The following is a 24,437-nucleotide window of genomic DNA, read 5'->3' as shown; positions in this document are numbered from 1 at the left end:
GGGGATGAGCACCCACCTGATTGGTCAAGGTCCCTCACGTGGCCACGCCTTCCGTCCCGCTTGCCCTCGGTGCTGGAGCAGGGAGGGGGCAGGGGCGGGGGGTGCGCATGCGCAATGCCAGGAGGCGGAGAAGTCCGGCTGGGCAATGGCGGCCGCGTGGGCCTTGCAGTAACGGTAGCTCCGTGGCGGCTGCGAGGGGTGGGCGGGTGATGGCGGAGAGCGGCGCGTGGCTGCTCGTGCTGAGTTCGGTGTTCCTGTGCAACCTTCTCAAAATCCTCCTGCCCTCCTGCTCCTCCATCGTAAGTGACGTCAGCGCGCCGGGCTCCCCCCTTAGCAACCGTCAGCCCCCGCTCGCGACAGTGGCCGTAAACTCCGGCTGGCGGCTCGGACCCCAGAGACCCGGCCGGTGTTTTCCTCTCTCCGGGACCACAGCCCGGCTGCGGCGCGCGCGCCTCCGCGCGAGCCTGGGGCGGCCTGGCCGGGGCACTAGCGCAGGGAGCCCTGGGCGGGCGAGAAGCTGAGCCGCGGTCTCCTGAGCCCCGGCTGGGGCCTGCCCCCCCCGGCAGCTGCAGGCACCTGGGAGAAACGGCCCCGGCCCTGGGGACTGGCTGGCAAAGGCCCTCTCCCCATTATTTCTAGTAAAAGTCCCAGACAAATCACAGGCTTCCATGCATTTGTTTATTGCTCACAACCTTTCTGTGACTTACTAAAAATAACCATGACAAAGTCTTTAGCTTAAATATTAACAACATTCCTCTGAAGTAGCTCTTCAGCATTATCATAAAAAGGAAAGGAGGACTTGTGGCACCTTAGAGACTAACACATTTATTAGAGCAGAAGCTTTCGTGAGCTACAGCTCACTTCATCGGACCGAAAGCTTCTGCTCCAATAAATTTGTTAGTCTCTAAGGTGCCACAAGTCCTCCTTTTTCTTTTTGCAAATACAGACTAACACGGCTGCTACTCTGAAACCTGTCAGCATTATCATGTTACTGAAAGATGTAACGTTCTATTTTATCGACAGTATTTCAGAAATGTTTAGAAACTATAGAGCAGGGGTCACCAAGTGATCGATCGCAGTCAACTTGTAGGTCCTGGAGACTTTCCCAGTTGATCGCGATCTCCGGCCGCAGAAAGTCTGGCGGTATAGCAGTGCTGCTGCTAAGGCAGGCTCCCTGCATGCTCCAGCCCTGTGCCCCTCGGAAGTGGCAGGCACGGCCTCGGGGGGAAGGGGTCTCTGTGCATTGCTCCTGCCTGCAGTCACTGCCCCTGTAACTCCCATTGGCTAGGAACGGTGGCCAAGGGAGCTGCAGGGGCAGTGCCTGCAGAGGGGCAGCGAACGGAGCCATGTGCCGCCACCCTGCAGGGGCACATCAGCCCCTTCTGGGAGTGGCATGGGGCTGGAGCAAGCAGGGAGCCTGCCTTAGCTCCGCTGTGTTGCTGACTGATGTAAGTGCCGTCCAGCGGAAGCCTGCACCCCACCTCTGAGCCCCCTCCTGGAGCCAGCGCCCCGTACCCCCTCCTGCACCCCAACACTGCCCTAGCCTGGAGCCCCCTCCTGCACCCAAACTCCCTTCCAGAGCATGCACTCCTCACCCTCTCCTGCACCCCAATCTCGTGCTCCAGGCTCAGCCCAGAGCCCCCTCCCACACTCGGAAACCATCAGCCCCAGCCCAGAGCCTGCGCCCCTTCCCGAATCCCTGCCCAGTGAAAATGAGCAACAGAGAGAGCGGGGGGGATGGACTGAGCTGGGTGGGGTAGATGCTGGATTGCACTTAAATTCAAAAAGTGATCTTGTGCATAAATACGTTGGAGACCACTGCTCTAGAGAATAAGTCCATATAAACCCAAAATTCAGATTGTGGATTCTCATTTTAAGTTAGGCAGAGAGATTGTTTATTTTTTCTTTGAGCAAGTGATACACTGCAAAATCTCCCCCCCCTCCCCAGCCCATTCTTACAGTATATCTCAGAATAATTAAATAATGGAACACTTAAAGAGGTATACTGAAATTTTAGAAAAATCAACAAACTATACAAGTAAAAAACTTAGAAGACCAGTGTCATCATTACTAGTTGCAACTCTGTTTTCTTTGTGGTGTTTGAGTGACTCACCCCCTGAAGTGTTAGGCTTTTTGTCTTCATCTGTTTTGGGATGGAATCAAACAATTCTTCTCTTAGATAGGCATGGAGTAGCATACCTGCTTCCCTATCAACCACTTATTACTGAAGGTTGACTTGGTTTTGGACACTTGTGTTTTCTCCTTTTGAGGAACCTGTGACTAGGGATATTGTCTAACGGATGCCGTAAAACAAAATATATTTATTTAGTAGTTGGAATAAGGTGCAAAGTTACAAGAGTTTAAAATAAAGAACCTGTACATATTTGTCTTATGTAGAATACTGCTATCCCAGAAATTGTAACTGCATCATTCTTAGTTTCTTCAGATGCCCCACTAGGTCTCATGCTAGTCCTCTCTGACCCTCCTTTAGCCTGTGCACTTTTATCAGCCATATTATTTCCTCTCCCTTTTCCTCCTGGGTTCTTTACAAAAGTCAGTAAATGCACGGTAATGCAAATTGAAGGGAAAAAATTCAACTACTCATAGAATCTTGTTAGGTGGAAGTTAATTATATCAGCTCAGGAAAGTGATCTAGGCTTTATAGTAGCCAGCTCAATGAACCTCTTCCAGTGTGGATATTCAAAAAACAAAAAACACCCAACAGCAAAACCCTAACCAGATGTTAAGATGCACGGGGGGTTTAATGGTAAATAAATTGGAAAATGTATAAATCAATGGTGCACCTCAGCTAGAGGACTGCAGCACTGTTCACCTCATCTTAAAAACAATATTGCAGAAATAGAGGGAATTCAGAGAAGACAAAATGATTAGGGGCATGGAGAAACTTATATGAAGAGAGTTTGAAGAGATGGGGATTGCTTAGCTTAGAAAGACACAAATCAGAGGGGAGATGATACAAGTTTATAAAATAATGATTGGTATAGAGAAATGTTCTCCCTGTCTCATAATACCAGACAATAGCACAGTCAATTAAATTAAAAGTTAGCAAATTTAAACTGGTAAAAAGGAAATTATTTTTTCACATAATATGTAATTAAAGCATGAAACTCATCATCACAAGAAGTTGCTGAGACCAAGAATTTAGCAAGATTCAAAGAAGGATCTAGCCATTTATATGGATAGCAAGGATATCAGAATTTTAATACTTAAAGGTAACAAAAATTTTGGAAGGGATATTAAATGTCATGCTTCAGGGGTTAGGCCAATCTTTGACTACTAGAGAATAAGATGAGCTATGAAATTAGGTTGGTGTAACTGTCGCTCAGGGTTGTGAAAAATCCAGAAGCAGTTAAACTGACCTAGCCCAGTGTAGACAATGCTAGGTTGGCGGGAAAATTCTCCCATTGACCTAGCTATCGCCTCTTGAGGAGGTGGATTATCTATGCCAACAGAAGAACCCCTCCAAATAGTGTAGGTAGCATCTTCACTGATGTGCTACAGCAGTGCATGTGTGCTGCTGCAGCATTTTAAGTGTAGATAAGCCCTTAGTGACTGGGCCTCAACACTCGAACTCCATTTCACAGCTTAACAGAGAACCAGAATTTGTTGACATTGAGGCTATGCTGCAGTCTATGTATTTAATCAAGATTTTTCTGAGGGGTGGGAGTAAAGATTAATTTGTTCTGTGAGATTGTTGAGTCCTTTAGTTGATATTGTAAATTTATTCTGTGGTATAAGTTTTAAATTGTACAAGTATATAGAAAGTATGGTATTTGCTCTTTTATATATTTAAGAAAATAAATATATACTAAATTCTGACTAAACAGCTGGTTGAGTTCCTTTTTTTTTTTTTGTAGATATCCAGATTGCTACAGAAGGATGCAGAGCAGGAGTCCCAGATGAGAGCTGAAATTCAGAACATGAAGCAAGAACTCTCAACCATTAGTATGATGGATGAGTTTGCTAGATATGCCCGACTGGAAAGAAAGATTAACAAAATGACTGACAAACTTAAAACTCATGGTAGAGTGCAATATTTGCCACTTGTTCAGTTTACCTAAAAACACATCTTTTTCCAAGTATGTGTTTTTATTTTGACCGTATTTGATCTTATTTGTAGAGCCTTTCACTTTTTTCTTTATCCCTAACCAGTGGTGGTTCTGCTTTTTTTTTTGTTTGTTTTTAAGTTTGAGGGCTTTATTAATATTGTTTTTTATTTCTGTTGAACATAATACTAAAGGGGTGGGATTTAGAATCTCCCCAAACTGCAGCATGGAATATAAGTACCTTTCAGAGAGAGAATTCACAAGGAAACTGAGGCAGAAGGCAAGTTTTCTATCTCTGAAGAAACACTCCAGTCAGTACACCTAGAATTTTTTAGTTCAAGTCAAAATAGCAGCCTTTCTTTAAGACATGAAAGTAAGCTAGTAAGGCTATATCTTCATTGCAAAAAGGTGTTCTTTTCTTCAGCAGGATAATTAATGCATGTTAGCAATTCCTTTGTAAAGTCCTAATGGAGACAAAGCACTGACTGGAGATTTTAGCACAAGCTAATTAGACATGGCTATGCCTCCTGCCTGTGGTTGGCCTCACCTAGTTTACCTCTTAGTAAAACTACAGTGCATTGTCTCTACAAAGCTGTTTAATAAAGCTTTTGGCCGCTGGGCCACCATGTTTAAAGATATATTCTTTTTGGTGGATTTTTTTATATTGCTCTGAAGCACCACAGTGGTTGAAACTCAAATTGAGAAAACAGTCTTTCTTGTCAGATGAAGCTATTTGGACTAATCACACTAAAATGATTTTTCATTTTGAATGACATTCATTCAGCGGGGCAAGAAAATATTCTTGACAACATTCCCTGAGCCCAAATGGTTAAAAAAAGGCAGTGATAGAATGCCTAATGCGATAGTCTGTGTCTGCTAAAGAGATTGCACTGTCCCTATGGAAAAGAGAGTACTCTCCTTTGTGTTTAGTCCAACATAAGTTTTCATAGGTCAGCAGCCATAGAGATTCCTTCTGGTTGGGGATAGAACTCTAGCAGCCTCTTGGTTACACATGACATTTCTTAGTTTGGTAAACCACTATATCAAACATTCCCTAGAGTAGCTCTGGGTAAGGAAGTAGGTAGCATCTTACTCACACAGGGATACTCTGTAGCATACACTGATATTTTGGATGATGAAAAGAATGCCTATGTTTTCCAATAATAAATTGCCAGAGACAGCACATAAATAGGAGTATAATCTTTGAGCAGAATATTTTCATTTGGAAAGTGAAATGTTAATAATTCACCAGTTTGAGCTAAGCACATTTACTGTTATATAAATAATACAGATGGCAATATTTCTTTTCTTTTCACAGTGAAAGCACGAACTGCTCAATTAGCCAAAATAAAGTGGGTAATAAATATTGTATTCTACATTTTACAAGTAAGTGAACACTTTATTACGATGGATTATTAAAACAAATACTTACAGTGATATTTTACCATTCGGCAGCTATTGGCTAATACTTATGCTATATCTGCACTACGGACCTAATAGCGGCACAGCTGTACTGCTGCAGCTCTCCCACCAGGGTAGCCAGCGGGAGAGAGCTCTCCCACCAGGATAATTAAACTACCCCCAATGAGCAGTGATAGCTATGTTGGCGGAAGACACTCACCTGCCAACATAGCGCTGTCCACACCAGCGCTTTTGTTGGTGAAACTTACGTTGGTCAGTGGTGTGGGGTTTTTTCCACACCCTGACCGACAAAAGTTTTGCCAACAAAAGTGCTAATGTAGATAAAGCCACAGATGTGCACCTGACATTCTGACTATATGTAGCATGGCAAACCCTCTCATCAGTAAAACACTTATTTCCAGGAAGAGAAGATATTGCTGATGGGGGGGAGGGGTGGTATTTGTGGGGTGGAGGGATTTTTGAGTTTGATTTAATGTCTGGGCTGCTGTTTTCTGGCTTTGGTGGGAGAGGAGGCTTCTTGCCTTATCTATTAAGTCATTGCTCTGTTATTTATGTCAGAGGCAGCTGGAGCCCAGGATAGGTGCTATCTATCTTTGTAAACTGGGCCGGTAGCCTGCCTGTTGTTAAGGTTGCTTTACATTTACAGTTATAAGACCCTGTTTTCAGTTGCTTATAACTTTGCCAGACTTTAACTGTTTGGACTGAAATTTTCCTTGAAAGAGGGTTTAGATTCATTTCTTGAATAGTTCAGATTTCATGCCAATTCATTGTTTTGTCTCTCTGCTGAGACTGTCAAAAAAGGTGACAATTAGAATCCATTGTGAGGGGTTTTTTTCCCTTCTTGATGTGGACACCAGTCTACTTCATAGCAAACTATAACCATCAACTCAGTTTATCCTGGTTGAAAAAAAAATCTATCAGATTGTAACAGCTTTTGATCACTGTTTATCTGGGCTAAAATTGAACCAGCACCTACAGGTAAAAAGCACCATTTTTCTATGAGCCATCCAGTCCTCCAAGAGACCGTATTTTGATGTTGACATTTTAATATTATTAAATAATAAACTATTACTAATTAATTATTTAATAATAATTATAATTATTTTATTTAATATTATTACTTAATAATTATTATTAATTATTAAGTTAAGATGATGTAAGTAGCATCCAGATTGTAACACCTTTTTGTAGTTTTATGGGCATAGTCTTACATTTGTAAGTTTAACTGCACTTCATAATTATTCATATTTTAATTTACTGCCACAAAATAGAAATTTGAACATACTTTTCATGTGTTGTTGTCCTGACTAATGAGAATTTTCATTCCAGGCTGCCTTGATGATCTCACTAATTTGGAAATATTATTCTGAGCCAGTTACTGTGCTTCCAAGCAAATGGCTAGCCCCACTGGAGCGTTTAGTAGCCTTTCCTACAGGAGTGGCAGGTAAGATTGTGTGTAAAATAGAATACATTTTTCTCTTCGCTCCAAGTGTATGTGAATTCCAATAGTATAATGAGAAAGGGCACATGGAAGATAAAAATGCTTTCCTTACCTATCTTTCTAACAACAAAGAGAATTTTAAAATACAGTCTTTACTGATCAGGCTTCTGGGGCCTACTGCAATTTTAATATTAAATAACATTAAAAATAAAGGCCTCTTTCACATTATGGGAAATTTGAAAAAAGTGATCAGAGACAGAACAGCATGCTCTCAGCTACCTTTGCTGAAGGAAACATAATTAGGCTGCGTGGGGGCCTATACACAGAAATGCATTGTAGTGTTTCCCTTCTTGATTTTAATTTTTTTACGGAAGTAAGTTTAAGCAATTTCTGAAGCCTCCCTGGATGTTTGGTCTCTTCTACAAACCTCATTCACCATATTTCCATTTGGGATATTCCTTTCTGGGCCCTTGGCCATTAGCAGAACCCTGCCTTTGCTTCTGAGAGAAACTGTATGTATTTCCTTTATTATGTTAAAACTAAAAAGATGTTGAAAGGAATTTATGTAGGGAAAATAAATTAGAGATCAATTTTAAACTAACAAAAGCCAAAACCTCACATTAGATTAATCATGTACAAGTCATATATAAAGTGATATATGAAATGAATTTAGAAAAGTGATGGTCGAGGGCCCACTCCCACTTCCATTGAAGTCAATGGGAGCTTTACATTGACTTCGAAGGATTCAGTGTTTAGTGAGAGACCTTGGCAAGGTGTTGTTAGACAGTTTAAAAGGTGTCAAGTCTAAACTTTTGCCTACCTTAAAAAATACTATATCTTTCCACATTATCTTCCTGATCTTTGAAAATCTATCATTTTGAAAACAAGAGCTTCAACAGAGAGGTAAAAAAATGCAACTTTTCTCCAGCACTAACTAACAGTAAATTCAAGATTCAGGTTTCTCTGAGGTCTCAGGTCCATATTTCTGTTTGGAGACCCTGATTGCTGTATACTGACGAGCTGAGCAGAGGGGCAGACTGCTAGGAGAATATAACGTGTGTATATATATGCCCACAAGCTAAAACACAGGTGACAGGTTTTATTTTAAGCCTATATGTGCCAATGGTGCCCTCTTCAAAGGATTCTAAATTATGTTGCTATCTTTTTAACACTTAAAAGCTTTCTTGAGAATGGTCCCTATTCACCATGATAACTTGCTGAGACAAGTCTGTTTCTGTGGTGCTGGGAAGGATTAGTTCTTGAAAGGCATTTACTTAAACAATACATAAAGCTTTGAACAGTTCTGTTCAATTTTCTGTCTCTCATCCTCTTCTTTTGTCTTAGTTGATAATCCATGAGGGAAGGCTATTGCTCTTGATAATGCTTCTAAATAATGCTGCTGCCAGTACAGAAACATTTAAAACCAATTAAAAGAATAGTTTCTCCACCTCTATCCCAAGGAAATAATTTTCATTTTTTAAACATGATACTGAATTGATATAGAATAAAAATGCAGAAACTTACCAAAAGAGATGCTAAGCCACATAATGAACTAAAAGCTCATCCAGAATCTTTCCCTTAGCTTTCTATTTTGCTTTGCCAGCCTAAAGTGAAATGTGATTGGTCAGTGTCAAGCAGCTTTTGTGGGATGCCAAGAAAATCCAGCTTTTGATTAAAAATTACTGTTCTACTTTCTAAGAATTTGGCACACTTTTTTAAACTTGTGTGCAGCAGTACATTCACTTGGAAACAACAATTTTCTTTAGTTTCAAAATACTAAATTTTTTAAGGAGTAGTATCTTTTTTTTGTTTTGTTTTACTTACCACTTTATTGTTGCTGAACTTCCTGGTGTACTTCAGTCTGGAAACACTCTATTCTGCCAAACATAACTACTGTATGTCAACACTGTTGGTTTTAGTGGGAAGACTATTTAAAACAGTAGCACAAGAGTATCTGGAGGGAGGGTCCAGTAGTGACGGAGTTGGTAGTTTTTCCCCGGGTATGCATATTTAAAACATCTCTTTAAGAAAATAGAGCATTTTCAGGAAACATTCTTTTTACCCACCTTGAATTTTTTTTTTAAATTTAAAAGGAAGGTTCTACTGTGGTGCTCTCTTTCTACTTCACCTTTGTCTTCAACAGCAAAGTTATATATCTCTAATCACAAAACAGGTATGTTTAGAAGCTGCAGGATATGTATGCCACACACTGGTACTTTCTGTACCTCTAATTCAGTACCGTCTCCCTGACTTTCAGATTCTCTCAGAATTAGGTATAAATACTTTCTCCCTTGATTTCTTAAAATTTTCATTTTTGAAACTTCCTGAATTACTTACCAGAGTTAGAGATGTGTGTTTGAGAGTTACTGATACAATGATGCACATCAGGTTTTTCTCTCTCCTCAGGTGGTGTTGGAATTACGTGCTGGCTTGTGGTCTGCAACAAAGTTGTGGCCATTATGCTTCACCCTTTCAGCTGAGAAGGAATCCCAGAATTCTAAACTGCATTTCCGTTATTACAGTTAGAAAGTGGAGTCCTGGAGTCTTTTACGAGAGACAAAATACAGAGCTTGCACTAAGTACTTCACTCCTGGTGTATAAAGGAGAACGCCCTTTCCATCTAAGGAAACAGTTGTGTACAATGTAATAATTAAGCATGAATTAATGTTCATCTTTTTTTATTTCAGTTCAGTATTTATCAATAAGCTTTATCGGTCATACCTTCTTCCCTTGACTTATCCCTCAAGTTCTTAGTCAATAACTTTTAAAAAACTAACATTACTTTTGATAAACGCCTCATTTTTGTTGTTGATGGCTAGCATATACACTGGTGAACTGTAGAAACAAGAATTTGTCATTGAGAATCAGCTGCAATGCTGGATTAACTATAGCTTTTTTGAGGTGAATTACAGAGTGGGTGGGGATTCTTTTGGAGCTTTACTATTTCTTTGGCAGAAGTATGGAGACTGCTTCATATAATTTTCTTTTGGTGGAGTAGGGAGGTCGATTTATTGCTTGTTTATTTTAGAATGTGATTTCCTAACTTTACCTTGCAGACTTCAGAATTTGTGGGCTGTTTTAGAAGATGCACCACTGATTTAATTGAAATCTAGAGTTGTCCTAAATATTGGTGGCTGGCTACTTGTTCCTGTCTGCTCCCGAATGACAGTGGAGACCCACTTGCTTGAACATATTCTGTCTCCTTTCCCAAATGGCTCTTCCTAGCCCCGGACCTGATTCTCTCTCTCTCAAAATACTTCTCTTCCCCCTATCTTGAGGGAATATCACTGAGGTCATGCTCTGGTCCTGAAGTCTCCTTTCTTCCTCCTCTTTCTGTCTTGGCCCAGGAAGAGGGAGAAAAGCGGTAGTCTCAAAGACATGCCAGAGCATGGCCCCAACTTGTATTCTGTTGGGAAGGAATGATGTGGCCAGTCTCTTCCTGTTTCCTCTTCCTGGTTGAGGAGGAGAAGCAGGAAACGTTTAAACTTCAGAAGGAAGCGCAGTCACTAACATTTCAAAATATTAGAACATAAGCTTTCGTGGGCTACAGCCCATTTCTTCAGATGCATAGAAATATACATACACACACACAGATAAGTTGTAAGTTACCATACAAACTGTGAGAGGCTAATTAGTTAAGATGAGCTATTATCAGCAGGAGGAAAAAAAACTTTTGTAGTGATAATCAAGATGGCCCATTTAGACAGTTGACAAGAAGGTGTGGGGATACTTAACTTAAGGAAATAGATTCAATATGTGTAATGAATAGAGACTGGGAGTGGCTGGGTCATTACACATATTGAATCTATTTCCTTAAGTATCCTCAGACCTTCTTGTCAACTGTCTAAATGGGCCATCTTGATTATCACTATAAAAGTTTTCTCCTGCTGATAATAGATAAGACGATAAGCTCATCTTAACTGATTAGCCTCTCACAGTTTGTATGGTATCTTCCAACTTATCTGTATGTGTATATATATATCTTACTATATGTTCCATTCGATGCATCTGATGAAGTGAGCTGTAGCCCACGAAAGCTTATGCTCTAATAAATTTGTTAGTCTCTAAGGTGCCACAAGTATTCCTTTTTGCGGATACAGACTAACACGGCTGCTACTCTGAAACATTTCAAAATATGAGTTACGTCATCTTCCAGGATAGCCTAAGACAATCTGCAAGGTAATAAAGTAAGTCAGGGACTCAGATTTCTAAGTAATAGAGAATCTTGAAGAAAATGGTAATTAGCAGAGGAAAAACTTTACTTTTTGGAGTGAATCCTCTTTTCCCCAGTGCTAAGCTACAGTAAACACGCTGGATGCATATGGTCCTGTAGGGTAAGGGACCTCCCTTCTAACCTGCCGAACAGTGATAAAACTGTTTTGCAACTGCTGGGCTACACTGTCCACTGCCCATGTCATTCCTTTCCTGGAAGGCCAACGGTCAGTGGATTTGCAGAGTCCATAATCCACAAGCCTTGCATGCCTCTACACTGGCATGGAAAAAACTCACATGGAAAGGGGCACATAACACGCCTGTGTAAGTTCCAGGAACGTTGGCTCACCTGCTTGCCCGGTGCACTGGACCTGCATCTGTTCCACTACATTCAGTTCCCTTCATAGTCCTAGAGGGATGTGCCTGATTGTCATCTCCTGCCCCCCAATGAACACTTTGTTTAGGAATGAATTCTTAAGGTCATGATATCTGTTCTGTGTGTGTGCATGAAATGTTTTTTTTCTTTGTGAATTTTAAATGTGTTTTTTTATGTTGGTTATGTTGAGCCTGTATTAATATTTATGCATAAAGTATAGAGCACCAAGAAAAAAATACAGGGATTGAGAACCGGTGTGCATTGTTTCTTTATTCATTAAATAGGTTGTGCCTGCCATATTCATTTCAATTAAAACTTTTGAAAAGATTAATGATCATTTTATTGGTAGATAATTGGTAGTTCCTACCTAAGGAGATAAACAAGGAAACAGTGTATTACATACATGAACTTTGAGGCACTAAAGGTAGATTATTTTAACCATGCTATTAACACTGGTCCCCTGGATCAGGGGTGGGCAAACATTTTGGGGTTGCGAAACTATGAAGGGCCAGGTAGGGGAGGCTGTGCCTCCCCAAACCGCCTGGCCTCTCCCACTTCCGCCCCCTGACTGGCCCCCTCAGAACTCCTGACCCATCCAACCCCCCCTGCTCCTTGTCCCCTAACTACCTCCTCCAGGACCCCACCCCTTATCCAACCACCACCCCTGACTGCCTCAACCCCTATCCACACACACACCCCTGACAGGCCCCCTGGGACTCCCACACCTATCCAACCACTCCCTGCCCCCTTACCATGCTGCTCAGAGCGGAGAGAGCTCGCAGCAACGCTGCCCAGAGTGCTGGCAGTGTGTTGCGCTGAGGCTGCGGGGGAGGGAGGACAGCAGGGGAGGGGCCAGGGGCTAGTCTCCCTGGCCAGGAGTTTGGGCCGGGCAGGACAGGCCCGATGTGGCCCGCAGGCCATAGTTTGCCCACCTTTGTCCTAGATGCATCTGCTGATGCTCAAAAGTCTTGCATTTCATTTGTTTTGAAGTGAAAGAGCAGCAAGACCAGTAGAAGCAGCATCTTCTTCCAAAGGAAAAGCTGCTTTAGCAGTAAGATTTGTGTTGTCTATTTTGGTTACATTTACTGGGCCAAGTTTTGCTCTATTTATTCACACAAGTAATCCTATTGATTTCTTTAATCAAACTCCTTGTGGGAGAGCAAAAGTAATGAAGTTTTGGCTCTGAGAACTGAACAAAGTTGTTGTTTTAAGTATTTTTTGAATGTGACTGCTCCATATGCTGGGTATGGCTATAATCACACAAAAGAAATACTGATATTTCATAGATACTCTTTCCACATGCATTTTTGATGACACTACCAACGATCTTTGAAGTTTTTCATTGCAAAGTTTAATCGAAGTATCTTATCTTTAGGAAAAAAGCTATCAAGTACCAAGAGAAATACTATTATGTGAACACATGCAGAATATCTTAATCCTGAACAGTGATTAGAATCTGTCACAGGATAATTAATGTTCACGCTACTGTTTTTAAATGTCCTTGGCTTTTTTGAAAATTAAATCAAAGACGATTTTTTTTCCTTTCTGACCCTTGCTACGTATCTGAAACATCCTACTTTAAGTGACTGTACAGATTTTAAAAAACCAAAACAGTAAACAAAGGCAAGGCTACTTGAGAAGTGGTCATCCCCTACTTTTCCAAAACTACATATTCAGTGGGCAAAATAGTGTAGACTTCGTCACCTGAGTCCAGTGGTTGGGGTGGGATGCTTTGAGGAATTCTAACTTTCAGTGTTAACAAATGAAGCTTCAGAGCTTTCTGGAGCTGGTGAAAATATAATTTTGTTTGAATTTTGGAAGATATTTCAGGACTGAACTTTAACTTTTATTGTATCAGGGCCAAATAATGACCATAAAAGCAAATCAATCACCTTAGCCAGCTGACAAATCTCACTTAGAAATCCAGATTGAAGTGAAAGATCTTGCATTTCACCCTAAAGGCTGCCTGTCATGCTTGAGGGTTGGCCGATGATTGAATTCCAAAGCTGAAGACCTTTCACCACTAAAGGCTTGCTAGCTGCCCCCAGCATTTCAACTTTAAACTTATGGCAATTTGAATTAATGTGTTCTCTTATTCTGACACAAGATTACTGAAATGCTTCAGCTTTTAGAGTCATGCCACTATTGGATAAAAACATAGCTTATAGATGATTACTTTTATAGTGTTAAAAAAGCACTTTATATAGGGGCGCTGATCCACTAAAGTACCTAAGTACTTGCATAACTTTAAGCAGGAGTAGTCGTAGTGAAGAACGACTTGTGCTTAAAGTTATGAAACTGCTTAAGTGCTTTGCTAGACGAGGGGCTCTGATTTAAAAGCTACACACATATTTAAAACACGTGTGAAATCCTGGCCTCACTGACTTCATAGGGACAGAATTTTCCCCCTAAATCCAGTAGGTATTTCAATTCTATTTGTCTTCACTGTTCTGTAGCACAAGCCCTTCTTTAATGTGTTACTCTTCCAGACAGACTTCAACTGTTTTCCAGCTTTGACAGCCTTTCACTGCAGCTAGCATAAACATGGTTTTAATATTCTGTATTATGGTGAATTCTAATATGCCCAAGAATGTTCAACGAATTGAGTAGTGTACATAAGCATTGGGACACTGCACTTGTAGATAAATACTCCCCTGTAACTGAGTATTCCATTTCAGTTTTATTGCTGAATAATGGTTCAGGTAAAAATTCTAATAAGATTTAAATGAAATCTTACAAATAATGAAGGCAAAAACCCAAAACTGGTAGGCAACACACTGCTTTTCAAGAAATGTTAAACATACTACATATTTCAAGATTAAAGATAAACAATTTAACTTATAAATCAATTGAATATTAAAACTATTTTATGTTTAAGGATGAAGTTGTTAGCTAAGACTTTCCTAGTGTAAGTTTAGAATCTCCACATTGCAGACCAGTGTCAGAGTCTGAAATCTTACTTGTATAATTATGTAACGTTTCATTGTCCACAATTGTTTGTTCTTTATCAAGCCCTTTTGTGTTAGGGGTTGAATGGTTGTTTAAGACACAGCTTGGTCCAAAGAGTTCTTCCATAAGAGAGTTTTTCCGCTCTATTAGCATTGTACGAACATAGCGTCCATCCTCTGCAGCAGTGTCTTTCTGCCTTGTTTTGGTAACTTTACCAAATGAGGGCTCATATATGCCAAATGAATTTCTTGCCTTCAATTCAGCTTTCTCACGCTGGTGCTGACCAGCTTGTCTGTTTTTGCGGAGGCTGCCTGTGTTGGACATTGGACCTGATGCAGGAAGCCCCTGATGCAAGTTTTCAATGGCTTCTGTGAATGTATACTGTTTTTTTAGTCTAGTGGGTGTTCTGTTATTCTGCGTTGGAGTTACACTTTTATCTTCTGCTGCTCCTTTGTCACTTAGTTGTTTACTTTTTCTTTCCTCCTTTTCATTCTCTTCTGCTACAATTTTTTCCTGATTATTCTTCCTTATTGGGACATCATTTGTAGGTCGAGTTTGTCCTGCTTTCATCAGTTTCTCCAGTTCTTCTTTCAGTAAGTCAGCTTTCCGTTTTTGCACTTCTCTGTTTTTCTTCTTTCTTTCCATAAATTCAAAGTGAGTTTTTTCTTCCATGAGCTGTATTTCATCACTTAAAAATTCTACAATGGAATATTTTTATTTAGGAATCTTCTTAATTTAAAAATTGTTTAAGAGCATTAGAGAGTGCAAAGACATTTTACCTCTGTAAATCTATATACCATCATTCTTGTTTATATTTCACCAATTTTATGAGATTACTAAGAAGATACTGTTCACAAATGAGGATGCCAGAAGATTTGTTAGATCTAGATAGAGCACCCGGCCGCTAAATCGACCCTAGAGTTTGCCTCTAGGCTTTTACTACATATTTTTTTCCAGATGTTTAACTTTATTCAGTGTATAAATGTGATAATTTTATTCATGATAATTTTTAATACTCCATGATTTTGTAAAGGGTGAACATAGAAAAGTAATATACTTCTATATGACAAAGTCCAACTACCAGCCCTGCAAACAAATTCAACATGGGATCTAAACTCACATTGTGTTCTTTTTGTCTTCAGCATCATCACCCATCATAAAGAAGAATTCCGGAACTTAAGTGACAATTTTGTTGATGTTAAATAAGGTGGAATAGATTCCACTTTATCATTTCCTAGCTGTATTGGCTCTGTAATGTGGGCATTAGTTAGGTTGTTTGGGGCGGGGGGGGGGGTAGTATACACACATACAGCACCCATGGCTTATATATCAAGTTGCTATACAATTAAAAAAAATAGGGATAGTCTCACTGCCTTGGAGAGAACTACACACTGCCAAACAATAAAATGAGCTAAAACCCAACCTTGAAGAAAAAGCAGATCACAAGGGGAAGTGAAAATAGTCAAAGATTAACAGAGATAAACAGAAAGTCTTTATACCAAGGACTGAAGACCACCAAAGAGTGATTTTGGCTCAGTAAGAACCCCCCCACTTGCAGGGTGGGTTCCCCTTGTTCATGCAGCTACATCAGATATGCCTCTTCAGGGATAACAGCATTAATTATGTCAACACAGGGTCAAGCAGGTTTGGTACACCTTTGGGGTATGACAAACCAAAAGGAAGACAAGTTTTGAGAGCAGACGTGGTCTAATCTCAATCCTTGTTGAGACAACTCGGGAGACAAGATAGATCGAGACAAACTCCAGACAAGGTTCCAGTAGCAGCATAAATTACCTCTCTCTCAACCCTCATCTGAAACCACCCTTCTGAAGGCCAGATGACAGAGGTGAGCAGCCTATCGCTCAGGATCAAGTTGATCAGCATAAATTGTCAATAAAACCACCATAATCCATTATCTGCTCAAACAAGGCACCTGATTTCTGCATACTGTCACCAAGAATGCTATTAGAAGGCAAGAAGCACAGACATATATAAACCAACTCTAAATTACTTAAGTAAGTGCTACAGCATCACTAAGGTGGACTTCAGTGGCTTGTATTAACACTGTTGTTGAACTTGTTTGTTGTATGTCAGATACAGGCTAATGGCCATCACGGCAGCATGTAATACCAGTGTACTGTAGTTCATTCATTCTGTTTGCATAAGATCAAATGAGGTTATGAAAAATTAAAAGTATACCTCTACATGTTCTATTAGAAGTTTCTTGCTTTGATGGTTTCTTGGTTGGTTCAATTTCTATCTTATGTTTTGTATCTTCATAGGGTTCTACTTTTCGATTTATGTCTTCAGTTGTCTTTTTCTCCTACAATTCACAGTTTAAGATAAACAAAGATAATGGTAAAAAAAAGCTACACTTATCTTAGTGAATGATCAGTGATTTTTTTTGTGACTCAAGACGCTCATTTTTGGTATTTTCTGTTATATTTAGATTATCATACATTTATTTCATATAGTAACTTTTGTCCTAACAAAAGTATCCTTACATGTTTAAAATAATACCTCTATATTTAAACAAAAAATGGTGCATGCAATACATCTTCAGAACACACTGAAATTAAGGATATTCAGAAAAAAAGTTCTTGAAAATTATGGAATAAAGTATGATATAGGAGCAAACACATTAGAAACGTTGAGGTTAAATGGGATACAAATGTTTCATACCTCTAGGAATAGAGCTGCACTCTTGACTATTCCTTGTTTTTGATGATGTGAAAACTGTGCTGATTTAAAATTCTGCTTATTTACTTGTACTGATTTGCTTAAACTAACACCTGTAGAAAGAAGAACAAGTATTAAAGGGAAGCATAGTTTCTGAAACAATACCATATTTGGAAATAGATAATACTTATAAAACCAATATTGGTATGGAAATCTATTATTTTAAACATCTCTAGCTCCAGGTATGTATTTCTTTATTCCCATAATGCCATTTTATAAAGAAATATAAGGCAGAAGAGGTTTGTAATAGCTTCTATCAAAATCCACACAGATCAAACAGGCACCACTGGCATTCCCAAAACCACTATTCAGCTGCTGGCTAACCTCCATAAGTGCCTAAGTGTCCACCAGAGGAGTCCCATAGGGACCTATGCTTCTGCCAGCAGGCACACACAAAGCCACTTAAGTTCTGATGCCCTAGCTCATGTCTAAGACCTGCCAAGTTTCACAAACTAGGTGTTCCATTGCCTACCTGTCAGGTAAGAGGCCTACTCAGAGCATGCCTAACACACAAAAGACAATGGTGATGGTGTCAATTTTCCCTCTTATAACCAATAGCCCAGTGGTTAGTGCACTGACATGCCATGTGCGAGACTGAGGCTCAAGTCCCCATTCTGCCTGATTTAAAGCAGGGACTTGAAGCCCCCTCTTGCAGGTGGGTACCCTAACCACTGGGCTATAGAGTCATTCTCATACTCTCTCTTTGGCCCAATTAATAATTATTATTAAAAGTGGAACAGCTTCAACAGGAGAGACTGAAAGAGCCCAGTGATTAGGGCACTTACATTGGAGACCTAAGTTCAAGTCCAGCAAAGGAGGGACTGCAAGCTGGGTCTTCTATAGCCTGGGTGAACACTCTAACCCCTAGACTATTGCCTATAATTTCCTTGTGCTACCTCCTGATTTTTCATGAAAAAAAACTGAACTGGCTTAGATGCCTAACTCTGTGAATCCCAAGTGGAGGAAGGCACCTAACTTCCTTTCAGAGATGGGGCCTAAGCCCCACTCCTCTCCTTGTCATTTTCTTCTGATTAGCTTAAATGGCTTCCCTGCTCCCAACATGCTGGCTTCTGTGAATTTTTTTTTAAAAAACTAACTCTCACTCCATGCCTAAAAAGGGCTGTGAATTTCATTAGACAACAGAATGCAACACCCATACAATCTAGTCCCAAGTGAGGGGTACAAAAACATAGCAGAAGGGGAAAAAAAGGTGTCGTCATGAGGGCTTCATTTATTGAACACAAAGTTGTCAGCATTTCCTTTTCCTGATCAGAGCATTTTTGATGATAATAACTTAGAGTAGCAAATAAATTGGTTAAACCAGTAATGGGAGGATGCGGCATGAGTATTTCTACATCTAGCACACTCGGTTTGAAACCAGAGCATTGGCTGCAGCATGATTTCCTGGTGTTGGCTTTGTTTTGTCTCCCTTGAACTGTTGCTGTGTGGTAGCTAGGAAGGATCTTCATAGCTAGCATTTTGGAAATTATTTCTTAAGGATTTTGGACCAGTGTGGTGGACAGTTATGGTAGCAATGGTCCAATAAATCAGTGGTTCTCAACCAGGGGTGCACATACCCCTGAGGGTACACAGAGGTCTTCCAGGGGGGTACATCAACTCATCTAGCTATTTGCCTAGTTTTACAACAGGCTACATAAAAAGCACTAGCAACGTCAGTGCAAACTAAAATTTCATACAGACAATGACTTGTTTATACTGCTGTATATACTATACACTGAAATGTAGGTACAATACTTATATTCCAATTGATTTATTGTATAATTTTATGGTAAAAATGAGAAAGTAAGCAATTTTCAGTAATAGTGTGCTGTGACACTTGTATTTTTGATTTTATAAGCAAGTAGTTAAGTGAGATGAAACTTGGGGAACGCAAGACAAACCAGACTCCTGAAAGGGGTACAGTAGTCTGGAAATATTGAAAGCCACTGCAATAGAGAGCCTTCCTTTTCTTTCTGAATCTTTGCTGAGTGCTATTGAGTTGTTTTAAAAGCCTTGTCAGCAGAAGTCCTTTGAGCATGTTTTAGATTCAGGACTAGAGGGAGCTAGAGATTTAGATGTGCCTTATGTTAGTACCTGTTAGTAAACAGTAATACTTTTACTAGTAGCAGCCATGTTAGTGTGTATTCACAAAAAGAAAAGGAGTACTTGTGGCACCTTAGAGACTAACAAATTTATTAGAGCATAAGCTTTTGTGAGCTACAGCTCACTTCATCGGATGCATTTGGTGGAAAAAACATAGGGGAGATTGATATACACACACAGAGAACATGAAACAATGGGTTTATCATACACACTGTAAGGAGAGTGATCACTTAAGATAAGCCATCACCAGCAACGGGGGGGGGGGGAAAGGAGGAAAACCTTTCATGGTGACAAGCAAGGTAGGCTATTTCCAGCAGTTAACAAGAATATCTGAGGAACAGTGGGGGGTGGGGTGGGGTAGGGGGGAGAAATACCATGGGGAAATAGTTTTACTTTGTGTAATGACTCATCCATTCCCAGTCTCTATTCAAGCCTAAGTTAATTGTATCCAGTTTGCAAATTAATTCCAATTCAGCAGTCTCTCGTTGGAGTCTGTTTTTGAAGCTTTTTTGTTGAAGGATAGCCACTCTTAGGTCTGTAATCGAGTGACCAGAGAGATTGAAGTGTTCTCCAACTGGTTTTTGAATGTTATAATTCTTGACGTCTGATTTGTGTCCATTCATTCTTTTACGTAGAGACTGTCCAGTTTGGCCAATGTACATGGCAGAGGGGCACTGCTGGCACATGATGACATATATCACATTGGTAGATGCGCAGGTGAACGAGCCTCTGATAGTGTGGCTGATGTGATTAGGCCCTATGATGGTATCCCCTGAATAGATATGTGGACAGAGTTGGCAACGGGCTTTGTTGCAAGGATAGGTTCCTGGGCTGGTGGTTCTGTTGTGTGGTGTGTGGTTGCTGGTGAGTATTTCTGTATATTTGATTCATTTATATATATTAACTATTCTTTAGAATTTTTATCTTCAGCAAAGAATATGTCTGAATTCTAAGGCCTAGAACACTGGTCTTGACCAGTAAATAATCCTATTCAGAAATTCATTCATTATGCTGTATGTAATAACTCTAGGGCACCTTCATGTTATTGGAAAACCATCTCCTTAACATACATATAAAATACTGGCATAAGTATATCTTACCTAGGAAAACTAATAAGAAATTATTGTTATGGCAGTCAGATGTTTCCTTTTGGGGAAATCAATATGGAAGAATGATTGTGGGTTAAGAAAGACTCATTGAGAGATATTAACTTGAAGAACTGTTAGTCCTCTCAACTGTAAATAATCATGCCTTCTCCTATGAGTCAAGTAAACTGAGACTCTGTAGAAATGACATCACAATATATGTTTCTGGGAGAATATTCTTGGCAACTAGGTTTCCTTTGTCTGAAACCCTATATAATTATAGTGATATGAAAACTTAGGTTGGGAGAATGAAAACTGCACGTCCCTTCCAGATGCAGGACAGACACATATACAGCTCTTAGTCTGACAACAAAGGGTAGTAATGTATCTTATTTATTTCTGTATTCTGTATAGTGCTGTACTAATCTCTGATTGATAATCTTAGATTAAATAATTGCAATTGACCCTGTTATTTCAACAATCTCAAGTCGTTAACTCAGACACACAATACCTGTGAGGCCCAATCTGTTCTCTCACAAGTGAAAAAACTGTTGAAGAGGTTCTAATGAAGAAATGTCAATTTACTTAGTTTCCTGGGATTAAGGATGAAAATGCTGCACTATATATGCATTTGCACATACAGAGACCTCATCTGAAGCCTACTGTCTGTTCTTCGTAGAGTTTGTCATAATGCGGAATAGAGGACATGGAAGAGGTACCCCACATATGTTTCATTCTTGATCCACGAGGAAAGAAATATATAATTAGACTTTTTTCACAAATGAAAAAAATAGAAAATGGCCATTTTGAGGGGGAGCATATCTTTTTTCTTAATATATCATGGCGAAGTGCCACTGAGAGCCTGGCCCATGAGTGGCTGAAGGACTGGCTAGAGCAACACCAATGACATGTTGTGATCAGCGCTCTCTCTGTAAGGGCTGATGGACCGATTGATCAAGGTGATCATGGGAAAACCAACTCAGGATGTGGGCAGAAGACAAGTTACTTGGTGGTATTTCCAGTTCTGGGTTCTAAATCAGTCCTAACTGGTAGGCTCAGAACCAAACCCATTTGGCAGAGATACCAGTCCTCAGACCTTTGTCAGAACTCTTCCCCCATATATAAAATCACAGACTACTCCCCACCTGAGAGCTTTCTCATCTCATGCAAGCAGAAATAGAACTTAAATAAGAGTAACGTTATAGAACAAAAATGCAACAACAAAAGAAGAATAAGACTTAAAGTAAAACTTTATTATTGCCGTGTAACTAAAATTTGAAGCCAACACGTCATAACTAAAAAAAAGTCACCCAAGTCTGGGTGGGAAATGGAGATATGTGTTTTATGACAGGGCAGCCCTACCTGGAGCACCCACTTCCCCCCACAGCATGACAAGTACACCTGCCTCAGTTCCTTGAGTCCCCAGTAACTCCATGCAAGCTTACCCTCTAGTCCATCCACAAGGTTTATTACCAAAACATAGCTCAATTAGTCCTCAACAAGAGTCCCAAACACAGTCCATTTCCACACCCTGTGGATATAGCTCCTAAAAATCCTGCTTTCCCAGCAAGCACCCTCCCATCATCTCTGCTGGGAGCCCATCCATACCATATTCTGGTGTCTTCCACCACACCTAGGCTCCTTGTTGGCCCTCTTCTTCTGTCCCTCTGCAAGGACAGCAGCAACCCCAGCTCATCCAATTGGAGTGCAACACCTCTCTTCCCAGCATGAACCCCCTGGGCTTCTCTGCTAGGAGATCATCTTTCCCAGGAGAGCATTCCTCACTCCCCCAGGCTCTCTCATAGTCCCTCTGGGTCCTGTTCTCTGGCCCTTGAGATGTCAGCAAGTAAGCTCCCTGCTCAGTAGTAATTAATACACAGGCAAATGGGTCCCATGCCCAGGGGGCCTGGCCAATTTAGGGGCCCCTGCAGGAGCACCAAAACTTGGGTAGAAGTGTGGGGGCCACCAGCACTGGAACTGTGGCCCCACCTCCTGCTCCTCCTCTTCCCCCTTTCCCCCCATGGCCCTGCTCCCCGGCCAGAACAGAAGCCAGAGCCAGCAATGCCCAGGGAGCCCGAGCAGCTGTGGGGAGCCCCAGACCCTCCACCTGCCCTGGATGGGGGCCAGGGTGCCTGAGAACAGCCCCTATCCCATGTCCCTGCCCCCCAGGACACACCGCTGCCAGTGGGACTCATGGGTGGGGACTCCAGATCGGCCTCCTGCCCTGTTCCCGGGCCTGCAGATGTGCTCTGCAGGGAGAGGAGGCCCTGGCCCAGTTGGGAAGAGGCAGGGAGCCCCAGAAACATCACAGGCAGCAAGGAGCTGGGCAGGGAGGGCTTCTCCAGTGCAGCTCCCACTGCTACTGGCTCGGCCTCAATGGCCACCACACTCCACCCAGGCTTGCTCAGTGCCTGCACTTGACTCCAGGTCCCAGTCTGCCCCCCACTCCCCACTGGGTCCCTCCTGCTGCGAGGCTGACCCTGCACTGCTGCCTGGGCTTTGTGCCTGAGGCAGCAGCCACATGCGGCACTGCTCCTCCTGTTGCCTCTAGCCCGAGGCTTGGAGTTGGAGGAGCAAACTCTCCCCCCCCACCCCAATACACCTATGCTGCCACAACTTAATGCCTGCCCAAGGCTACTACGCACATGTTAAAAAGAGGGAGGACATGGCCCAGTTCTGGCACCCCTGGGCTCCCAGGGTTTGAGGGGCCCAAATGTTCTTTGTGACCAGGGCCCCAATAAATCTTAATCCACCTCTGTCCTTGCTGCTCCCTGAATTCAGCTGTCTCTGGCCCTTGGCTCCAGCTCTCCAGATTAGAGCCAGCAGGCAACTCCCTCTGCTGCTTTTTGGCCTTCAGCCCTGGCCCTCTGGCTTGGGGACACCAGCCAGCAAATCCCTCTTGCTGCTCTCCTGCCTTCGGCCTTCTCCCAGGAAGCATAATCTCCTGGCTCTGTCAGCTCTTCCCTCTTAACTCACTGGGTCTCTCTTCCCCTAAGGCTCAGGTACCCACTTTTAAGTTCAATTAATTAGCCAGATTGGACTGTACTGATAAGGCAAAGGTGCACTAGCCCTGCTCCTTTTTACAGGGCCAGTATCAGGCAGCGACATGTCTTTAAATCCCACAACATGAATTGCCAGCTAACACTTTTCTTACTGGGATTCAGACATTCAGTAGAGGCAGTACATTAGGAAAGGAATAGACAGAAGACAACAGTAAATCTGCATATTGCCACTCAATTTCTAAGAACTCTGCAACATTCACAGAAGCAAAAGTTTCCTTATGATTGTGTCTAGCAAATGAAGTTTAAGTTCTTCCCCCTCACCAAAGAAGTGCCAGTTTAGTTTTCCAATTTAGGGATAGCAACATGTTGCCAATATTTTAACAAAGGGCTTCTGCACAAAAATTCCTTCCCCTAACCCAGACTAATATCTATGTCTCATGTTCATGTGCAAGGGATAATGGGCTGAGAAATCCATTAATTTGTTTTTTCCATTTAAAAAAAAAAGTTTTTCTCCTCAAAAACTATAACCATGGAGGATTGCAACAGCCCCTGCAAACTTATATGAAATGTAATTTCCAGGGAATGTTTATATTTTGTCCATGAGGAATATATGGATTATATAGGAGTATAGCACAGTGATCAGTACGTGTACTTCGTAACTGAGGGGAGGACATCTGTAGCAGTGTGTGGAGGTATCTACTGGAGCTTGTTGATAAATATTTATCATGTGGTGAATCTTGTATTATTGCAAAGGGGAAAAATTGCTTTTCGGAAGTAATTTTATCCACAGGGATATATCTCATGTACCTGTCTGAACTTTCATATGAAGAAAAGACTGTGGATTCTAGTGTACTCTTATCTGTTGACTGACACAACTAGGAAGGAGGATCTCTAACAATACAATTATTGCAATCTCTCTGATTGTCTGTTTGAACTTTGCTTATGCTAACTAAACTTGGTAAACTAGGTGCAAGCAACCAATATGCATCTTAATACAGCTAAAGGATTAGAAAACATGCCTTATAGTGAGAGACTCAAACT

General features: G+C 41.1%; 2 protein-coding genes across 4 annotated transcripts in view; one reads left to right on the top strand and one right to left on the bottom strand.

Annotated features, from left to right (window-relative positions):
* Positions 1-32: 32 nt before the first annotated feature.
* Positions 33-15,738, top strand: GET1 (guided entry of tail-anchored proteins factor 1). Of its 2 annotated transcripts, none has more exons than XM_038398043.2 (5): positions 33-299; positions 3,879-4,044; positions 5,386-5,453; positions 6,819-6,933; positions 9,337-11,773. In XM_038398043.2, the coding sequence occupies exons 1-5, from the start codon at positions 108-110 to the stop codon at positions 9,408-9,410; spliced, it is 615 nt and encodes a 204-aa protein (XP_038253971.1). In that variant the 5' UTR covers positions 33-107; the 3' UTR covers positions 9,411-11,773. The 2 variants fall into 2 exon arrangements, with proteins under 2 accessions (XP_038253971.1, XP_038253981.2); XM_038398053.2 differs by lacking the exon at positions 9,337-11,773 and adding an exon at positions 15,610-15,738 and having other exon boundaries at positions 103-299.
* The window catches only part of LCA5L (lebercilin LCA5 like), a 33,693-nt gene continuing 21,628 nt past the window's right edge, over positions 12,373-24,437 (bottom strand). The window contains exons 6-8 of one of the 2 annotated variants that reach the window (XM_038398037.2): positions 17,150-17,259; positions 16,667-16,790; positions 12,373-15,165 (exon numbers count right to left, since the gene is read on the bottom strand). In XM_038398037.2, coding sequence (XP_038253965.1) covers positions 14,411-15,165; positions 16,667-16,790; positions 17,150-17,259 — 989 coding nt within the window. In that variant the 3' untranslated portion in view covers positions 12,373-14,410. Of the gene's footprint in view, positions 15,166-16,507; positions 16,621-16,666; positions 16,791-17,149; positions 17,260-24,437 lie in introns of those variants that run through there. The other variant, XM_043507201.1, reaches the window with a different exon arrangement.

Source organism: Dermochelys coriacea, chromosome 1 (genome assembly GCF_009764565.3).
Source record: "Dermochelys coriacea isolate rDerCor1 chromosome 1, rDerCor1.pri.v4, whole genome shotgun sequence".
Lineage (NCBI taxonomy): Eukaryota > Metazoa > Chordata > Testudines > Dermochelyidae > Dermochelys > Dermochelys coriacea.
The sequence above is the reverse complement of the archived record's forward strand: the minus strand, read 5'-3'. Positions and strand labels throughout refer to the sequence as shown.

Coding starts and splice junctions, on each gene's coding strand:
- GET1 (XM_038398043.2), top strand. CDS start 108: ATGCGCAATGCCAGGAGGCGGAGAAGTCCGGCTGGGCAATGGCGGCCG. Junction 300..3,878: donor TGCCCTCCTGCTCCTCCATC/GTAAGTGACGTC, acceptor TTTTTTTTGTAG/ATATCCAGATTGCTACAGAA. Junction 5,454..6,818: donor TTGTATTCTACATTTTACAA/GTAAGTGAACAC, acceptor TTTTCATTCCAG/GCTGCCTTGATGATCTCACT.